The following is a 16,301-nucleotide window of genomic DNA, read 5'->3' as shown; positions in this document are numbered from 1 at the left end:
ATAGTGGAAAAGATTACCACCAAATGATAGCGGCGCGGGATACTACTACCTCGAACAAATTACCTGCAACGTCAGCCGGACATAAATGTTGCAAGTGGCGCACATCCAGCGGCCTCAACAAACCACAGCCAAAAAATAACACCTACCTGCGATGGCTCCTGAGGCTTCCAGTTCAATGTTTTTGCAAAATAATTTCAATTGTAAAATGTAAACAAACCACGCAATATGATAATGTTACTGTCAAAAACCTAAGTTTACAAACAAATTTTAACTACTTAATATTAATACTAACTCACTATGTCCAAGCCCCAAACTCACCCCACGCAATGTACAACTCAAAAATTCCAATAATTGTACATACATATTACATACATTGTAATCAAAGCAAAATAAATCGGGGATGTGGAACAGAATTTATTCTGTCTTCGTACCTCCACCAGTAAAGTTTAAAAGCGCAAAAAACACCAAGCACTGCAATGACTCCTGAGGCCTCCAGTCACCTGGTGCTTCCGTCCTTCTGGCGGGGGTACATGAAAATATAATTCATAATCAATATTAGTCTGAATTTAAATGTTTATTGTAAATTTCATGCAATTTCTGAATGTAAACAAACCTTGCCATACGATAATGTATGTTACCAGACCTTTACACTGTAAAAAGTCTTGTAGAAAATATACTAAACTAAAATGCTTAACACACTAACTACTGTGTCCAACTTCTATACATATCTACATATTGCATTCTATGTATAGAAGGCTAAATAAACAGAACGGAATTCATTCTGTCACCGTACTTGCATCAGCAGGGTAAAAAACACCCGTAAAATTAACTTGTACCTATATATTAATGTGATAATTTATTCTAGAGGAAAAAAATAGGGGATGCAAAACAGAATTCGAGTTAAAAAATTGTATTGAAGTATAGGGCAAAAAGAAGAAAATAAAGCATTCAAGTCAATTTATTATTGACAGCCATCCAAATGCAAACATACAAAAGATCGTTCCGCATAAACAAATTTATCTATACATAATCTTCGGCTATCAGCTCATCCCTTACATCGTGTGGTAAGGATGTCATAGCATCGGTCATCATTTCTACAAAGAAGTTTATTTCCAAAATTTTTGACCGATGTCGTTCCACTTCATTACTAAAAAGAACAAAAAATAAATAATGAACACATTAGATATGATGACTTTCATTGTGCAAATAACTGAAATATGTATATATTGCTGCTACCAGGAAAATTTCTAGACGAGAAGCTATGAGCTTTCCGAAAAACGAGCTACATAGCTATCTTTTACTAATTAATGTATAATGTAATGTAATGACAAGGAATTTTTTGCATCAAGCGCAACTATTAACTTTTTGTTAAAAAAAAATTTGGCGTCCACCCCCTTCACTGCATTAGAGCGCAACTATTAACTTTTTGTTAAAAAAAAACTGGCGTCCACCCCCTTCACTGCATTAGAAATGAAAAAGGCGAATTCAATAAATTATATAATAATTTACGAAACCACCCAGAGAGGTTCCATAACTATGCCTGTTATGTCTATTTCGACATTTGATTATATTTTAAATAAAATTAGAAGTCGTTTGACGAAGAATTGAACAATTTTTTTTGAACACTAAAGAACTTTAATTGACGAAATTAAATCAGAGAATATAACAAATCAGTCTACCTATCTAGAGAGTTGAGATTATACATACATACAGATTCCAGAGTCATATACACAGCGCAAGTTTTCCGAAAACTGCCACGCCCACAATTTTGAAAAAATGTTTTGAAAACATTTATTCCTTTTTAATTAGTTTTGTAAATTTGTATCAATTTTTCAAAAAACTTTTCACTTATTTATTTCCCCAATAACTACCTATATGCCAGAATGTCAGACAGCTGCGTGTCCTTCAGCGTCAAATGGAGTCCCAGCAGAGGGAGAAGGAGCAGGTTCAGCGGGATCTCAACAGTGTGCTGATATGGGACAAGTTGGAGGAGGTGTGCCGCAAACAGCAGCACATCATAAAGTTCGTAAAGACCGAGAACGTGCAACGTGCCTTTAAGGATGGTTGCTGATCTGTATTTTTATTGAATTGAGACAAAAATCGAAAAATCGATGGACAACAGCAGTGTGGCTGCAGATATGAGCAATCTTATACAAGTTATGCATTATCCTTTTCTGTATCCAGGGGGTTATGAGAAGCCCCTCTTCTGTGTCCTAGGGTCTTCCTTCTCAAGATTTAGGTACGACCTTTGCACTGGATTACGTTGGACGGCTTGACTTCGCCCCCTTAGTTATATTGCTAGCCTTTTGGCTTAGCAATGCAATGTAAATAAGAAGAAAGTGATTTTACGGCTATGCGCCGGAGTTGAGCTGTGGTTTATTGAGCAGCTTTTTTAGAACTGAAGTACAGACAATATTCTATGCTTAGTCTACCCTACGCGACAATGCATCGCGCCACCAAGCCATGAGCGGCAAGCCGACTTAGCCGGACTTCCACTGCCGAACGGACTCAGCATACAGCGCTGAACTCCATTATGGCGCGTCAGCATTACTTATGCGAGGCTACTTAGTTGCTAACGGAACGTGAACTTGATGGTTTGTTAACTATACCCCCCCCCCCCTCAGGTTTTTGACCGTCCTCGATCAAGCTGTACTTGTCGATGGTCCGCTGCATCTCCTCGGAGGCTCGTCTTCTCCTTAACGCCAGGTGAAGTAAGAAGGAGCCCATCAGATGACACCAGCTGCGAACCAGACCAGATTCAACTTCTTCCTTAAATCTTTGGATGGAGCGCAAGTTTTCATTGTTCATTCGGTGCAGGAGAGAGATACTGAGCACCGGGTCGTGGGTAGTGGAGATCTGACGATTCCTAGTTGCTTGCTTAGTGCCTTTCGAATGGTTACAAATTCAGTACCACTGATGGTTGCCGTTTGCTCGAAGGTCACCAGGTACGATCAGAATCTCTGGCCCACCATCTGTGCTAACGTGGGTTCTTGCTTCGTCGATTATCACAACACCGTCGTCTACAGGCGTTATTGCTAGCAAGTGGTTGGGAGTGAACGCGGGCATGATTCGCACCGGGACCGTTCACAGAACGTGTGGTGTGTGGTCTCAGTGCATCCTGTGACGTCGAATGTGTGTGTCGTTGTCGAGGCGTAAGGGGATGTGTTGATGGGGACTGGTTAGACAGCGTCCTTCTTGCACCTGAACTTAACCCTTGGGTAGGCTATTAGTATATGAATGATGTTTGCGGATTAAAGGACTCTAATTTCAGATGCTTCTATTAAGCTTACTATAGGAGTGTATTGTTCGACAAGCGCGGATCTCATTTGCCGACCTCCTTTGACAAGGGTCAGCAGAGCTGACGCTTATCTTAAATCCTTTTTGTTATATGTGATATGTGTTTGTTATGTAATTGTAGTTAAATTATTGTAAACTAGAAAAAGCTGACTATAGTTAGCCGGCGCTCCCAAATGGGCGGAATTAATAGAAAAGAAGGACACAAAGGGGCTCCAAGATTTCCCTATATCCCTTATGCGAGGCTATTTAGTTGCTAAGGGAATGTGAACTTGAACTTGGTTTGTTAACTTACACTACAAAATATGGACAATTAAGAACGTTACATTTAGCAAAGCTGTAAATTAGAGAATTCGCAACAGGTCAGCAAATAGTTAATAGATAATAATAGATAATAATAATAATAATGAAAACAATCATTCTATACCGATTCTATATCGATAGAAATGTAAGCTATTATTGATAAAATATCCAACAATATTACAAAAATGTGATGTCAACAGATTTTTCATATTTGTACGTGGCAGTTTTGTGCGGTATGTGGACGTTAGAGTGGGTCAACAAACTTGAGCTGCGTCTATTTCTATAGAATCTGTATGCTTAATCTCAACCTTCTAGCTTACGCACATGGCCAGATCGACTCGGCTATTGATCCTGATTAAGAATATATTCACTTTATATGATCTGTAACGCTTCATTCTGCCTGTTACATACTTTTCAACGAATCTTGTATAACCTTTTACTCTACGAGTAACGAGAATTTTCTGGAGTGAAATAATAACAACAAGTCAGTGTTTATTGCCTACAGAATAAAGACTTACAGACCGACAATCGTTAGGCAGGCGATATCGAGCTTTTCTGATATGCACTTTAGACTTTGATTTTGATCATGAATTTTGAATTTCTCTTAGATTCAAGTGCATTTGCTTTTGGATACAAGTGCTCTTAGATTCTTATAATTTTTTATTTGAAATCGATACTTTTGTTTTTCGGGATTGCGAGTCCGAGCTTTGAGCGTGGGAACGTGACGATAGGGTGAGGGCTTAAGCAAGGAATTGTTTAAATTAGGGGACGGATGTTTAGTCTACCAGTGGGTGACAATCATTGACATTATTTTCAAGGTGCGTGTGTTCTTTTTGCTTACGATATTTCACAATAATTTTCTTAGGTATATTTTTAAACTTTTATGCTATATAAACTATACATATTAATTATCATTATGACGAACGTTGTAATGCATATAATTTGGAAAAAGTTATAGTGTTTTACATAGGATTCTATCATTTCTCTCGTTTGTAAGTGATTTATTTATAAGTGACGTGTTACATTGTTGGTGATATAAATTGTTTGTGTAAAGTCTGCTAGATTATTAGAGATTAGGAATTCATCTATTTGCATGGTACAATTTTTAATTTTAATAATGTTGTTTCCTGATATTAATATTTTATTGTTTGTACAGTCTTGGTTGTATAGTATATTTGGTTCTATATAATTTATTTGGTAATTTGTATGGGCTTTAATATATTTGCATTGAGTTTGCTCTTGTTTGATGATTACAATATCATCTTGGTATCTTTATGGAATACTTGGTTATCAAATATGTAGAACTTATCGAATATTAGCTCGGTTAGAATATAGTTATGTTCATCTGGGTACGGAACAATTTGAAATAATGGAACTTTAGTGACTTCGCTAGGAACATGGGAAATAATGAAAATTTTGTTCGTGTGTGTTTTAAGCCAAGTTTTATTTTTTAGCTTTTTTCCGAATTTACGTGTTTTAAATAATCATGTTTAAGTAACTTTTGACTTATAATGAACTATTTTCCTGCCGAGGTATGTTTATCAAAATGTTTATTGTCTACTTGTTCCATCCTTCATGTGTTTTTGAATGAATTGGTGATTTTACTTTTACAAGTGGGGCCTGTCTATATTTTCTATCAACTTCGAAATCGTGCCTATTCTTATTGAGGTATTCTATCTTATCGATTTTATTTTGTTGGACGTTAAAGTCTGGGCTTCCTTTCTCAAATTTTCTTTCAAATTTTGTGCACCTATCTTCAATATTTGGCTCGCTACCAATGATTCTTAGTTTTTCGTTTTCGGTCTTGTGAAATCTTTCTATATCTGATATACCCTTTTTGCTGGTCGTTATAGAAATTTTTACTTCTTTTGTAAGGCTATACACATAAAAGCTGAGTCTGCTTTAATTTCTTGTGGTTTTCTCATATCATTGAATATTTTATTCTTTTTGCTTCTAGCCAATCTTTACTTTTTACTTCAACTATGTAACGTGTAACGAATTAAACGGATGGACGACTGGAGTACCTGTACTTGCGGGTGCACGCTTTAGAGGCCGGCTCTAGCTCATGGCAATGGGTGTGGTGGTCTTGCTTGTACAGATCTCTTTTCGTTACAGACAACAATTAATAAGATTAAGAAATTGAGCGTGCTTGCAGCAACAACAAAATGAAGGAGCTAGAATACAAAAATCGGAGGAAGCCAATTAATACTTTCGGAAGCGGACAGTTCTCGAATGGGAGGAAAGTTTGAGAATTTTTCGCCTGCGAAACACAGGTGGAATCGTGTTCGCGCATTGCCCTACCCTACCTTAGACCACTTTCCTTAAGAGCATAGCTCTAGCGGCCCCTTTAGTGCCCTACGTCAGGAGAAACATCAGCCGAGTCAGCATTTAGGTTTTTAGAAATTCATATTTTCAAAATCAATCAATGCTTAATAATTAATAACAATATTTATATCTAAAAATAAGTACATACTAAAGGAACCAAGTAAATATAAAAAATACGGACTAGTGTAATTCAAAGGAATTCAAAGCAAGGTTTTATTCTCAGTTGCGAGATCAGAAAATGTAGATTTGATTCGATGTTCGAGATCATTACAATTAAAAGTTAAAAATACTAATGGCTAAATATATGTTTTTTCTTTTAGGAAGGAACAAAGCTTTCATTTAAATCTTTAATAATTTTCGTTCTCTCTATAATCTCGTTCTGTGAATTATTAATTTCATTTATTTTTTTTTTTGAGTTTTCTTTATAACGAATCTTTAACAAAAAAAATTTTAATTCTGTTTGAGAGAGAGACGCGAGTAAATTCGGTTAGTTCTTTTTTTTCATTTTTTTTTTGTCTTTTTCTCATTATCTTTCAAATGGCTGCTCTCGCCACTCCATTATTATTACTTTTTTATTTGCAGTGTGTATACAACATAAGATGACCTCTATCAAAATGTAATCGGTTTACTACCGAATATTTCCAATAAAATAAAGTTTTATCAATGAGACTCACTCAACTTTTCACTCCTCGGCGAAAGATCGATCTCCCGGCGCAGATGAGCTGAAACGAAAAGGTGGCTTTTTTTTCCACAAACACTATAAGGAGGCATAATTTTGGAATACACGACTGCGATCAAACTTTTGTAATTCCCTACTCGAAAATTTAAATGAGCACTTTCCGAAAGAGAACTCTTCTAAAACAATTAATTAGCTTAGGTTAAATCACTTACTATATAAAAATTTTAATCACTAATAAGAATTAATTTTTTTTTTTTTTTGTTTTTTTTAAATCCAAGAAAACTATTAAACCGTATGACCGAGTGTCCTATTCGAGTACATATTCTTATAGCTTAACGTTAAACTTAACTACATAGGAAAAATTTTAATTTCGGCCACTCAATGTCCAAGATGGCGATCAGGTTGAAGTAATATTATCTAGTAAGGTTAGGTATGGCTTTAAATTCGAAATTTGGCTCGCGTTAGCTTTGATTTAATCTAATTTCAGGCATTCTGGACTGCCAACCAAGCACAAGAAAATTTTCTATTCACCCTAACCTCATTCTAAGCTCTACTTGCATTTGCTGCCTTTTCTTTGTTTAATGACCCTTCCTGATGGCCCCGGCTTAGGGCGGTCGCTGTCCTGCTGCTGCGGCTGGTCCTTCGCTACTCGCCGGGCGCAGTTGCCGTCTCTCCTTCCGTCCGCCGGTAGCGGCTCCGAAGAATGGTGGGACCCGGGCAGTGATGCGAAAGTATAAGTTGTCCAGCGAAAACCCTCCGGGCTTCAATTTCGGCTACGATTATATTCCTGTATCAAACTACGGTTCACCAATATTTTGCAACTCACTAACCTGCAATCTGACCCAGTCGAAGCTAGGATTTGGCGGCCAGGCGGCCGCGAGATGTCCGTGACGAACGCCGATCTCTTCGGCTGTATATCGCCGGGAAACACAAGCCGGAATTATTTCGCGCACCACTATAGGCGAAGGAACGCCGTATTTTCAATATTTCGCGCGACAAAACAAAATTCCGTATGACCGCAAGTTAAAATTTTTCGACGCACTTTCGCAACTTGACGCTTTGACTGTTCAGATCGAAAAGAAGGCAAACCGGAAACATTAGTCGAGGCGTGGGCCAACGGCGGAAACCACGATCAGCTGAACAACACTTTTCTCCGATAACCGAATTATACCAACCTTATCGGGTGCAGCTAATAAGGTTTGCATCCAGTCTGGTATATTCTAGCTACTTCTTGCTACATCTAGTAAGACCTCACTTTAGTGTGTCACAGCTGACCCCCCTATCGATTATTCATCGAGATTTTCCTCACCAACTGCTTCAGTCGCCTCTACAAAAACCCCCCGCTACACTCAGACTAGGGTACTCATAGACACACTAGGCTGAGACCGACTGGAAGCACCTTACTGCCGAATGTCCTTGGCATGATAAGTACCCACAACTCGTCCTTGGAGATCCTCCAGCTCGTAATACGCATTACCGATCTTCTTCCGAACTCGAGACTTCACGAACGTCGGTCCAAACTTGGCGTTGTAACCGGTTTGGAAACAGCTTGGCTTAAAATTCCGCCGATAAACTTCTTTCCCTTCGACAAACGATACCACACGAGAACGGATATTATACCGCTTCTCGTTCTCGTTGTGCTTGTTTCTCATCTGATCAACAGCTTGCTTCCGCATTATCTCGAAAGATTCGTGCCGGTCGAACTTTAGCGACCGATCGTCCAGGAGATTTAGGCGTCTGATCAACGAATACGTCGACCCTGACGTGATCATGTGCTGCCCAAATACCATATAATAAGGACTGGTGCCAATGCTAGAGTGCACCGCCGACCTCAACGCACAACATATTCGGCTGAGAAACTCGTCCCAGTCCTTCTGGTCGAGACGCAGATAGGCCCTGATTGCAGCAATTACTGACCTGTTCACGCGCTCAGAAGCATTTGCCTGCGGCGAGTGGACAGCGGTCAGCGTGTGCTTAACGCCGTACTGCTCCATAAGTTTCTGGAACGTCCTAGCTCGAAATTGAGAACCATTGTCAGACAGTATTACTTCGGGCACTCCGAACGTCATGAACAACTCGTCTTCCAGATACTTTATGACGACACTGGAATCAATCTTCTTTACGGGTTTCAAGAAAACGTATTTCGAAAAATGATCCAAAACAATAAAGATTCCTATGTTGCCGCTCCTTGACCTAGGATACGGTCCGAGAAAGTCAATGAACAAACGCTGGAAGAACCGCTGAGATTCAGGCGCTTTTCCCAATGGTGGTCTGAGAGTGAAATTTGGAGATTTTGTACTCTTACAAACCTCACACGCACTAATATAAGCCCTCACGTCCGAAACGAGACCGGGCCAGAAGTAATATCGCCGTATTCTTTCCAAGGTTTTGTGTATGCCACCATGCGCAGCTAACGGACTATCATGTGCGCGAGCCAGAATCTTCGATACCAACTCTTTGGGGACCCAAAGTTTCCAAGCGTATTCGTCATGCATTCGTTCTCCAGTCAGGTGCTCGGCTTTTCTATATAAAAACCCGCTCTCCACCTTGAGATCAGGAAAATTCGAGGTATTTTCCTGTACGGTCTCTACCAACTTTACGTAGTCACCGGACTGGAAAAATTCAGAATCGAAATCAACAATTAAGTCTTCTTGCAAGTCCATCGCGGCTACAATCTCCTCGTTTACACGAGACAATGTATCCGGGACGAAATTTAAAGAACCCTTACGGTGTTCAATCTCGAACTTGAATCTCTGCAAAGCTAATGCCCATCGCGCCAGTCGTGAATTTAGATCGTGATTGGACATTAGCCACTTGAGCGAAGCTTGGTCGGTTATTATTTTAAAAGGGAGTCCTTCCACGTATGCTCTGAAGTTTTTTAGAGCTACTATTGCGGCCAAACACTCCTGCTCTGTGACGTTATAATTTCTTGAGCTTTGTTCAGCTTCTTCGAAACGAAAGCGATAGGACGCTCGTCACCTTCTTCAGACACTTGTACCAGCACAGCACCCACGCCTGACTTGCTAGCGTCGCAATGTATAGCAAACGGCTTCGCAAAATCCGGACTACACAGGACTGGAGCTTTGCTAAGACACTCTTTGAGCTTGCTGAACGCTTCAATTGCCTCCTTCGTTAGAACAAACTTCCGCTTCGTGGTCATCAAGTCAGTCAATGGTGCAGAAAGTGTCGCGAAGTTTGCGACGAATTTCCTGTACCATCCGCACAATCCCATGAAACTGCGCAAGCTTTTCAAACTTTTAGGCAATGGGAAATTGGTAATCGCGGCCACCTTTTCAGGGTCTGTGCGAATTCCACCGTCTCCGATAATGTGACCCAAATAGCGTACTCGTCGCATACAAAAGTGACTTTTGGCTACGTTTAGCGTTAAGCCCGCGCGCTTTATCTGCAGGGCTAACTCCCTCAGTACATTCAAATGGCTCTCAAAACAAGAAGATACTATTAGTAGGTCGTCTAAATAGATAAAAACCTCGTTTCTCAAATGAGCCGGCACTACTTTGTCCATTAACCGTGACATGGTGCTCGTGGCGTTACACAACCCGAAAGGCATGACTTTAAACTGATATAACGGTCTACCCGGGACGGTAAAAGCTGTTTTGTCCCGAGACTTAGGATCCAAAGGGACCTGCCAATATGCATCCTTCAGATCTAGGCTCGATATGTACTCAGCTCTCGGCAAACGACTCAGTATCCCGTTAATTTGGGGCAACGGATATGCATCCTTCTCCGTAAAACTATTAACCTTGCGACAGTCAAGACAAATTCTGACTTTGCCTGGTTTAGTCACCATCACGATCGGCGAAGACCAAGCACTTTCAGACTCCTCTATCACCCCTAAGCGTAACATCCGGTCGATTTCCGCATACATTGCTTTTTCGACGGCGGGGGAGACAGGGAAATGCCGTTGCTTCACAGGCCTAGCGGTGCCCACGTCGATCGAATGAGAGACCAAGTTCGTCTTACCTAACCCTTCCTGGCTAAAGGAAGGAAAACAGTTGATTACATTGACCAACTTGGCTTTGTCACCTTCACATAATTCGTGCTGATCCACCACCGTTTGCTGGTTGGGCTCCGGCGACAATACCTCAGCTATATTCAAATTAGCAGGAAGGAGGTCATATAGTTTCCAAAAGTCAATTCCCAAATAGAGATCCTGTTTTAACGATGGCACGACATACAACTTCAAAAGCTTTTTAATGTCACCGTATTCCACTTCTATTTTTAGCAGTCCTACTATACGTTGAGAATTCCCGTCTGCTGTCGCAGCTTCTCCTATTAAAGACTTAAACTTCTCGTTTTCCATCGCAGCTTGCACTAACCCTCCTGCAATACAACTAATCGACGCGCCTGAATCCAACAATCCATAAACCAGGCGATTCGATAAGCGAATCGGTAAGAACGGTCGAGGGTCTCGAGGTCCTGTAGGGATAGAACTAATGTACTCCAAACTGGCTTTACACATTTTGACGTTCTTCCAAAACAATTTCAAGCGTCGAGAACTGCGAGATTTCCGTTTAAGAATTGCAGGAGTTTTTCTGGAATCCGAAATGCAGACGTTTCGTAACTCCGAAATTTTGCTGTGAAGCAGTCTAATAGCCGGTTTAATTGGTTCGTCAGGGAGGGGTAGAGACACATCTTTATCGGTGTTCTCTACTGATCGGTCATTGTCGACTGATTCCTTGCGGCATTCGAAGTCTTCGGTTTGGCTGGCAACTTCGACATGCCGACCTTGAAGTTTTTTGAACATTTTCTACAACTTGGTTTGTAGGTGTTTGCTGCACCACACCCGTAACAAAACACTCGTCTTTCGGCTAAACATTCTTGGTATCGGTGTCCTTCGACTCGGCAATTCCAACACACTAGGGAAAAAGCTTCGATGTCAGCTTCGTATGTTGACCTCACCTCATCTTCACTCTCGCGACAGACCTCGGAGATCTCGCGTTTAAACGGAGTATCTTTCGCGTAGCTACTGCACCTTCTGACGTCAGCCAGGAATGCCTCCCTTCGCTTACAAATCTCTCTCAACTCTGACACCGTTCGGACATCTAAGTTTAGAATTTCGTGGCGGATCTCAGGACGAAGGTTATTTCTTAGCACGCGGACAAGTTTGTTGACGGTCCAAGGCTGTTCTAGCTGGTCGACTAACTCGGATACCGTATCGTAGAAACTATCAAAAGTTTCATTTGGTTTTTGTTTTGTGTTCCTGATCAGTTCCTCTATGTCCCCATCGTCGCGACTCTGTCGAAATTGCAGTCGTAGGGCTGTGCAAAACCTCTCCCACAGAATTTCACCGTTGGCTTTATGATAGCGCCAAAAGAAATCGTTCGCCTTGGCTTCAAACAATATGCATTTGGGTGATCAGCTGACATTTCACTGGCTGTAACGACTACAGCTGGACTCGGAGTGGGCATTATTCGCTGCATGCTTGAGGTGATAGCGTTTTGTACTAAATCAGCCATCTTCTCCGACTACGTTGCTAGAAGCCTACGCTCCATGGCTAACAAAGCTGCATTAGCACTTACAGCGCTTGAACTAGCTTCATTTGCGTTAGCACCGCTGGCTGATGTCGAAGGACCCCCGTTTACTGTTGCGGCTGGAAGATTTTTAGTTTTACTCCGAGTTTCTCTCCCTACCCTTTCGGTCGCTTCGGCTGGAGGCCTACAGGTTAGTTTGCACCTCGGACAGATCTCACTTTTTTTAAAATGATTGCCAATGCACTCCCTGTGAAATTCATGGTGACAGGTTGTCACATACAAATCTTGTGTGCTGATCTCGGCTGCGCATAATTTACAAACAGGGTTTGAGATACTAGGAGATTTCCTAGTTGGTGATCGGTCTAACCCTATCATACTTGCGAAAATTTACCGGTTCAAAATGGCGAGCAAAAATAGAATAAACTTATACGTAAAAATATCAACGATAAGGCGTGAAAAGATAATAAAGCTGAACTCTTGGCTTGATGTTCTCCTTTCGTAGGGCTGTCTATTATTTTGGCTCAAAATTCTCACGAAGGCATAGAAGGAGATTCGTCAAAATAAGATATTCGATATTAGACTAAATTTCAACACCACCAGTAGGTGTAACAGTGAAGTCCTGGATCGCCCTTTTCCTTGGCACGAATATTCCAACCTATAGGAAACTCTATCTTATTTAAACGAATAGTAAAAAAGGAGGAAAATCGGCAACTATATGAGGATCTTGCATTTCACTTGCGTAACGCAAAGATTTTCCGTCATGTTGCGTTAATGGTCTTTTTTTTTTTTTTTTTTTTGAATAGCGTTTAGTTAGATCAAGGAAGTGTAGATTAAACCGGGTCAGAAACCAGACCGAAGTTACTGTTACTCTGTTTTCCTCAGCAAAATCCACATTTCCTTTAGCTACACTAAGGAAAATTTTTGTGCTCATTCTTAGTTATGGCCAGTCAGCAATATTAGTATTGACTTGACGTGTACTCCGCAACCAATTCTAAACACAAAAATTTTTGGAAGTGAGACAGAAAATGTAAAGAAAGGATTGAAAATATTAATTCGCGAGTCTTAATGAATTTAAAAAAACTCACTAAGGCCCCACACGTTGGGCGCCACTTTATCTTATTTATTATTATACTTAACTAAACTGTAACGTGTAACGAATTAAACGGATGGACGACTGGAGTACCTGTACTTGCGGGTGCACGCTTTAGAGGCCGGCTCTAGCTCATGGCAATGGGTGTGGTGGTCTTGCTTGTACAGATCTCTTTTCGTTACAGACAACAATTAATAAGATTAAGAAATTGAGCGTGCTTGCAACAACAACAAAATGAAGGAGCTAGAATACAAAAATCGGAGGAAGCCAATTAATACTTTCGGAAGCGGACAGTTCTCGAATGGGAGGAAAGTTTGAGAATTTTTCGCCTGCGAAACACAGGTGGAATCGTGTTCGCGCATTGCCCTACCCTACCTTAGACCACTTTCCTTAAGAGCATAGCTCTAGCGGCCCCTTTAGTCTACGTCAGGAGAAACATCAGCCGAGTCAGCATTTAGGTTTTTAGAAATTCATATTTTCAAAATCAATCAATGCTTAATAATTAATAACAATATTTATATCTAAAAATAAGTACATACTAAAGGAACCAAGTAAATATAAAAAATACGGACTAGTGTAATTCAAAGGAATTCAAAGCAAGGTTTTTCTCTCAGTTGCGAGATCAGAAAATGTAGATTTGATTCGATGTTCGAGATCATAACAATTAAAAGTTAAAAATACTAGTGGCTAAATATATGTTTTTTCTTTTAGGAAGGAACAAAGCTTTCATTTAAATCTTTAATAATTTTCGTTCTCTCTATAATCTCGTTCTGTGAATTATTAATTTCATTTATTTTTTTTTTGAGTTTTCTTTATAACGAATCTTTAACAAAAAAAAATTTTAATTCTGTTTGAGAGAGAGACGCGAGTAAATTCGGTTAGTTCTTTTTTTTCATTTTTTTTTTTGTCTTTTTTCTCATTATCTTTCAAATGGCTGCTCTCGCCACTCCATTATTATTACTTTTTTATTTGCAGTGTGTATACAACATAAGATGACCTCTATCAAAATGTAATCGGTTTACTACCGAATATTTCCAATAAAATAAAGTTTTATCAATGAGACTCACTCAACTTTTCACTCCTCGGCGAAAGATCGATCTCCCGGCGCAGATGAGCTGAAACGAAAAGGTGGCTTTTTTTTCCACAAACACTATAAGGAGGCATAATTTTGGAATACACGACTGCGATCAAACTTTTGTAATTCCCTACTCGAAAATTTAAATGAGCACTTTCCGAAAGAGAACTCTTCTAAAACAATTAATTAGCTTAGGTTAAATCACTTACTATATAAAAATTTTAATCACTAATAAGAATTAATTTTTTTTTTTTTTTTGTTTTTTTTAAATCCAAGAAAACTATTAAACCGTATGACCGAGTGTCCTATTCGAGTACATATTCTTATAGCTTAACGTTAAACTTAACTACATAGGAAAAATTTTAATTTCGGCCACTCAATGTCCAAGATGGCGATCAGGTTGAAGTAATATTATCTAGTAAGGTTAGGTATGGCTTTAAATTCGAAATTTGGCTCGCGTTAGCTTTGATTTAATCTAATTTCAGGCATTCTGGACTGCCAACCAAGCACAAGAAAATTTTCTATTCACCCTAACCTCATTCTAAGCTCTACTTGCATTTGCTGCCTTTTCTTTGTTTAATGACCCTTCCTGATGGCCCCGGCTTAGGGCGGTCGCTGTCCTGCTGCTGCGGCTGGTCCTTCGCTACTCGCCGGGCGCAGTTGCCGTCTCTCCTTCCGTCCGCCGGTAGCGGCTCCGAAGAATGGTGGGACCCGGGCAGTGATGCGAAAGTATAAGTTGTCCAGCGAAAACCCTCCGGGCTTCAATTTCGGCTACGATTATATTCCTGTATCAAACTACGGTTCACCAATATTTTGCAACTCACTAACCTGCAATCTGACCCAGTCGAAGCTAGGATTTGGCGGCCAGGCGGCCGCGAGATGTCCGTGACGAACGCCGATCTCTTCGGCTGTATATCGCCGGGAAACACAAGCCGGAATTATTTCGCGCACCACTATAGGCGAAGGAACGCCGTATTTTCAATATTTCGCGCGACAAAACAAAATTCCGTATGACCGCAAGTTAAAATTTTTCGACGCACTTTCGCAACTTGACGCTTTGACTGTTCAGATCGAAAAGAAGGAAAACCGGAAACATTAGTCGAGGCGTGGGCCAACGGCGGAAACCACGATCAGCTGAACAACACTTTTCTCCGATAACCGAATTATACCAACCTTATCGGGTGCCGCTAATAAGGTTTGCATCCAGTCTGGTATATTCTAGCTACTTCTTGCTACATCTAGTAAGACCTCACTTTAGTGTGTCACAGCTGACCCCCCTATCGATTATTCATCGAGATTTTCCTCACCAACTGCTTCAGTCGCCTCTACAACTATTTATGCAAATTTCGAATAGATACCAATGCAAGATAGGAAAATCTGGTTATCTGGTCTATCACGTATTTTTCTAGTGTATTAAATATTTCCGGTGTTGTTTCATATGTCAGTTTCGTGTCTCGATGTTCTGTCTTCGCCAGATTACAAATTTCACATTCATTGATAATGTTTTGAATAAGCTTTTGACTATCAGGATAGTAATATTCTTCTTTAAATAAATTGATTGTTTTTTCTATACCCGGATGTAAAAGTTCCTTATGTTTCTTTAAGAATAAATCTTTGAATTCTGCATACGTTAGTTTTCTGAAATTGTTAGGGCTTATAATTTCGGTAAACGCTCTCTGGAAGATCAGAAAATCTTCGTCATTAGGGAAATAAATTGCACTCTTTTTGGTACACACATATTCCTTAATGAGGTTTTTGGCGAGTTCAGGTGTAATTTCTTTATAGATTATTTTAATCTTTAATTTTTGAAAGAAATGTCTTACACTTGTTGTATCGTTGTCGGCTTTTTCTATCTCTATTTGTCTAGAGAAGAAATTTATTGGTCTTTCTGTTATAGATATGTAATTTAGATTATCTTCACTGGCACTGTGTACAGTTGCGTTTACGCTGTTTGCGACCTCGTCAACCATAACTTCTTCTATTTTCGTGCGGGAAAGAGCATCCGCAACATGATTTTCTTTGCCTGGAAGATATTTGATTTTA

General features: G+C 39.9%; 1 protein-coding gene and 1 pseudogene across 1 annotated transcript in view; one reads left to right on the top strand and one right to left on the bottom strand.

Moving 5' to 3' along the window:
- Positions 1-1,020: 1,020 nt before the first annotated feature.
- Positions 1,021-16,301, bottom strand: part of Ppr-Y — a gene marked incomplete at both ends in the record, with an annotated part of 248,273 nt that continues 232,992 nt past the window's right edge. Inside the window, one exon of the mRNA NM_001015502.3 lies at positions 1,021-1,147. Within this exon, the coding sequence (NP_001015502.3) occupies positions 1,021-1,147 (127 nt within the window). The remainder of the gene's footprint in view (positions 1,148-16,301) is intronic.
- On the top strand, positions 1,895-2,071 carry CR40441 (annotated as a pseudogene).

This window comes from Drosophila melanogaster, chromosome Y (genome assembly GCF_000001215.4).
Source record: "Drosophila melanogaster chromosome Y".
NCBI lineage: Eukaryota > Metazoa > Arthropoda > Insecta > Diptera > Drosophilidae > Drosophila > Drosophila melanogaster.
This window is presented reverse-complemented; position numbering and strand designations above follow the sequence as displayed.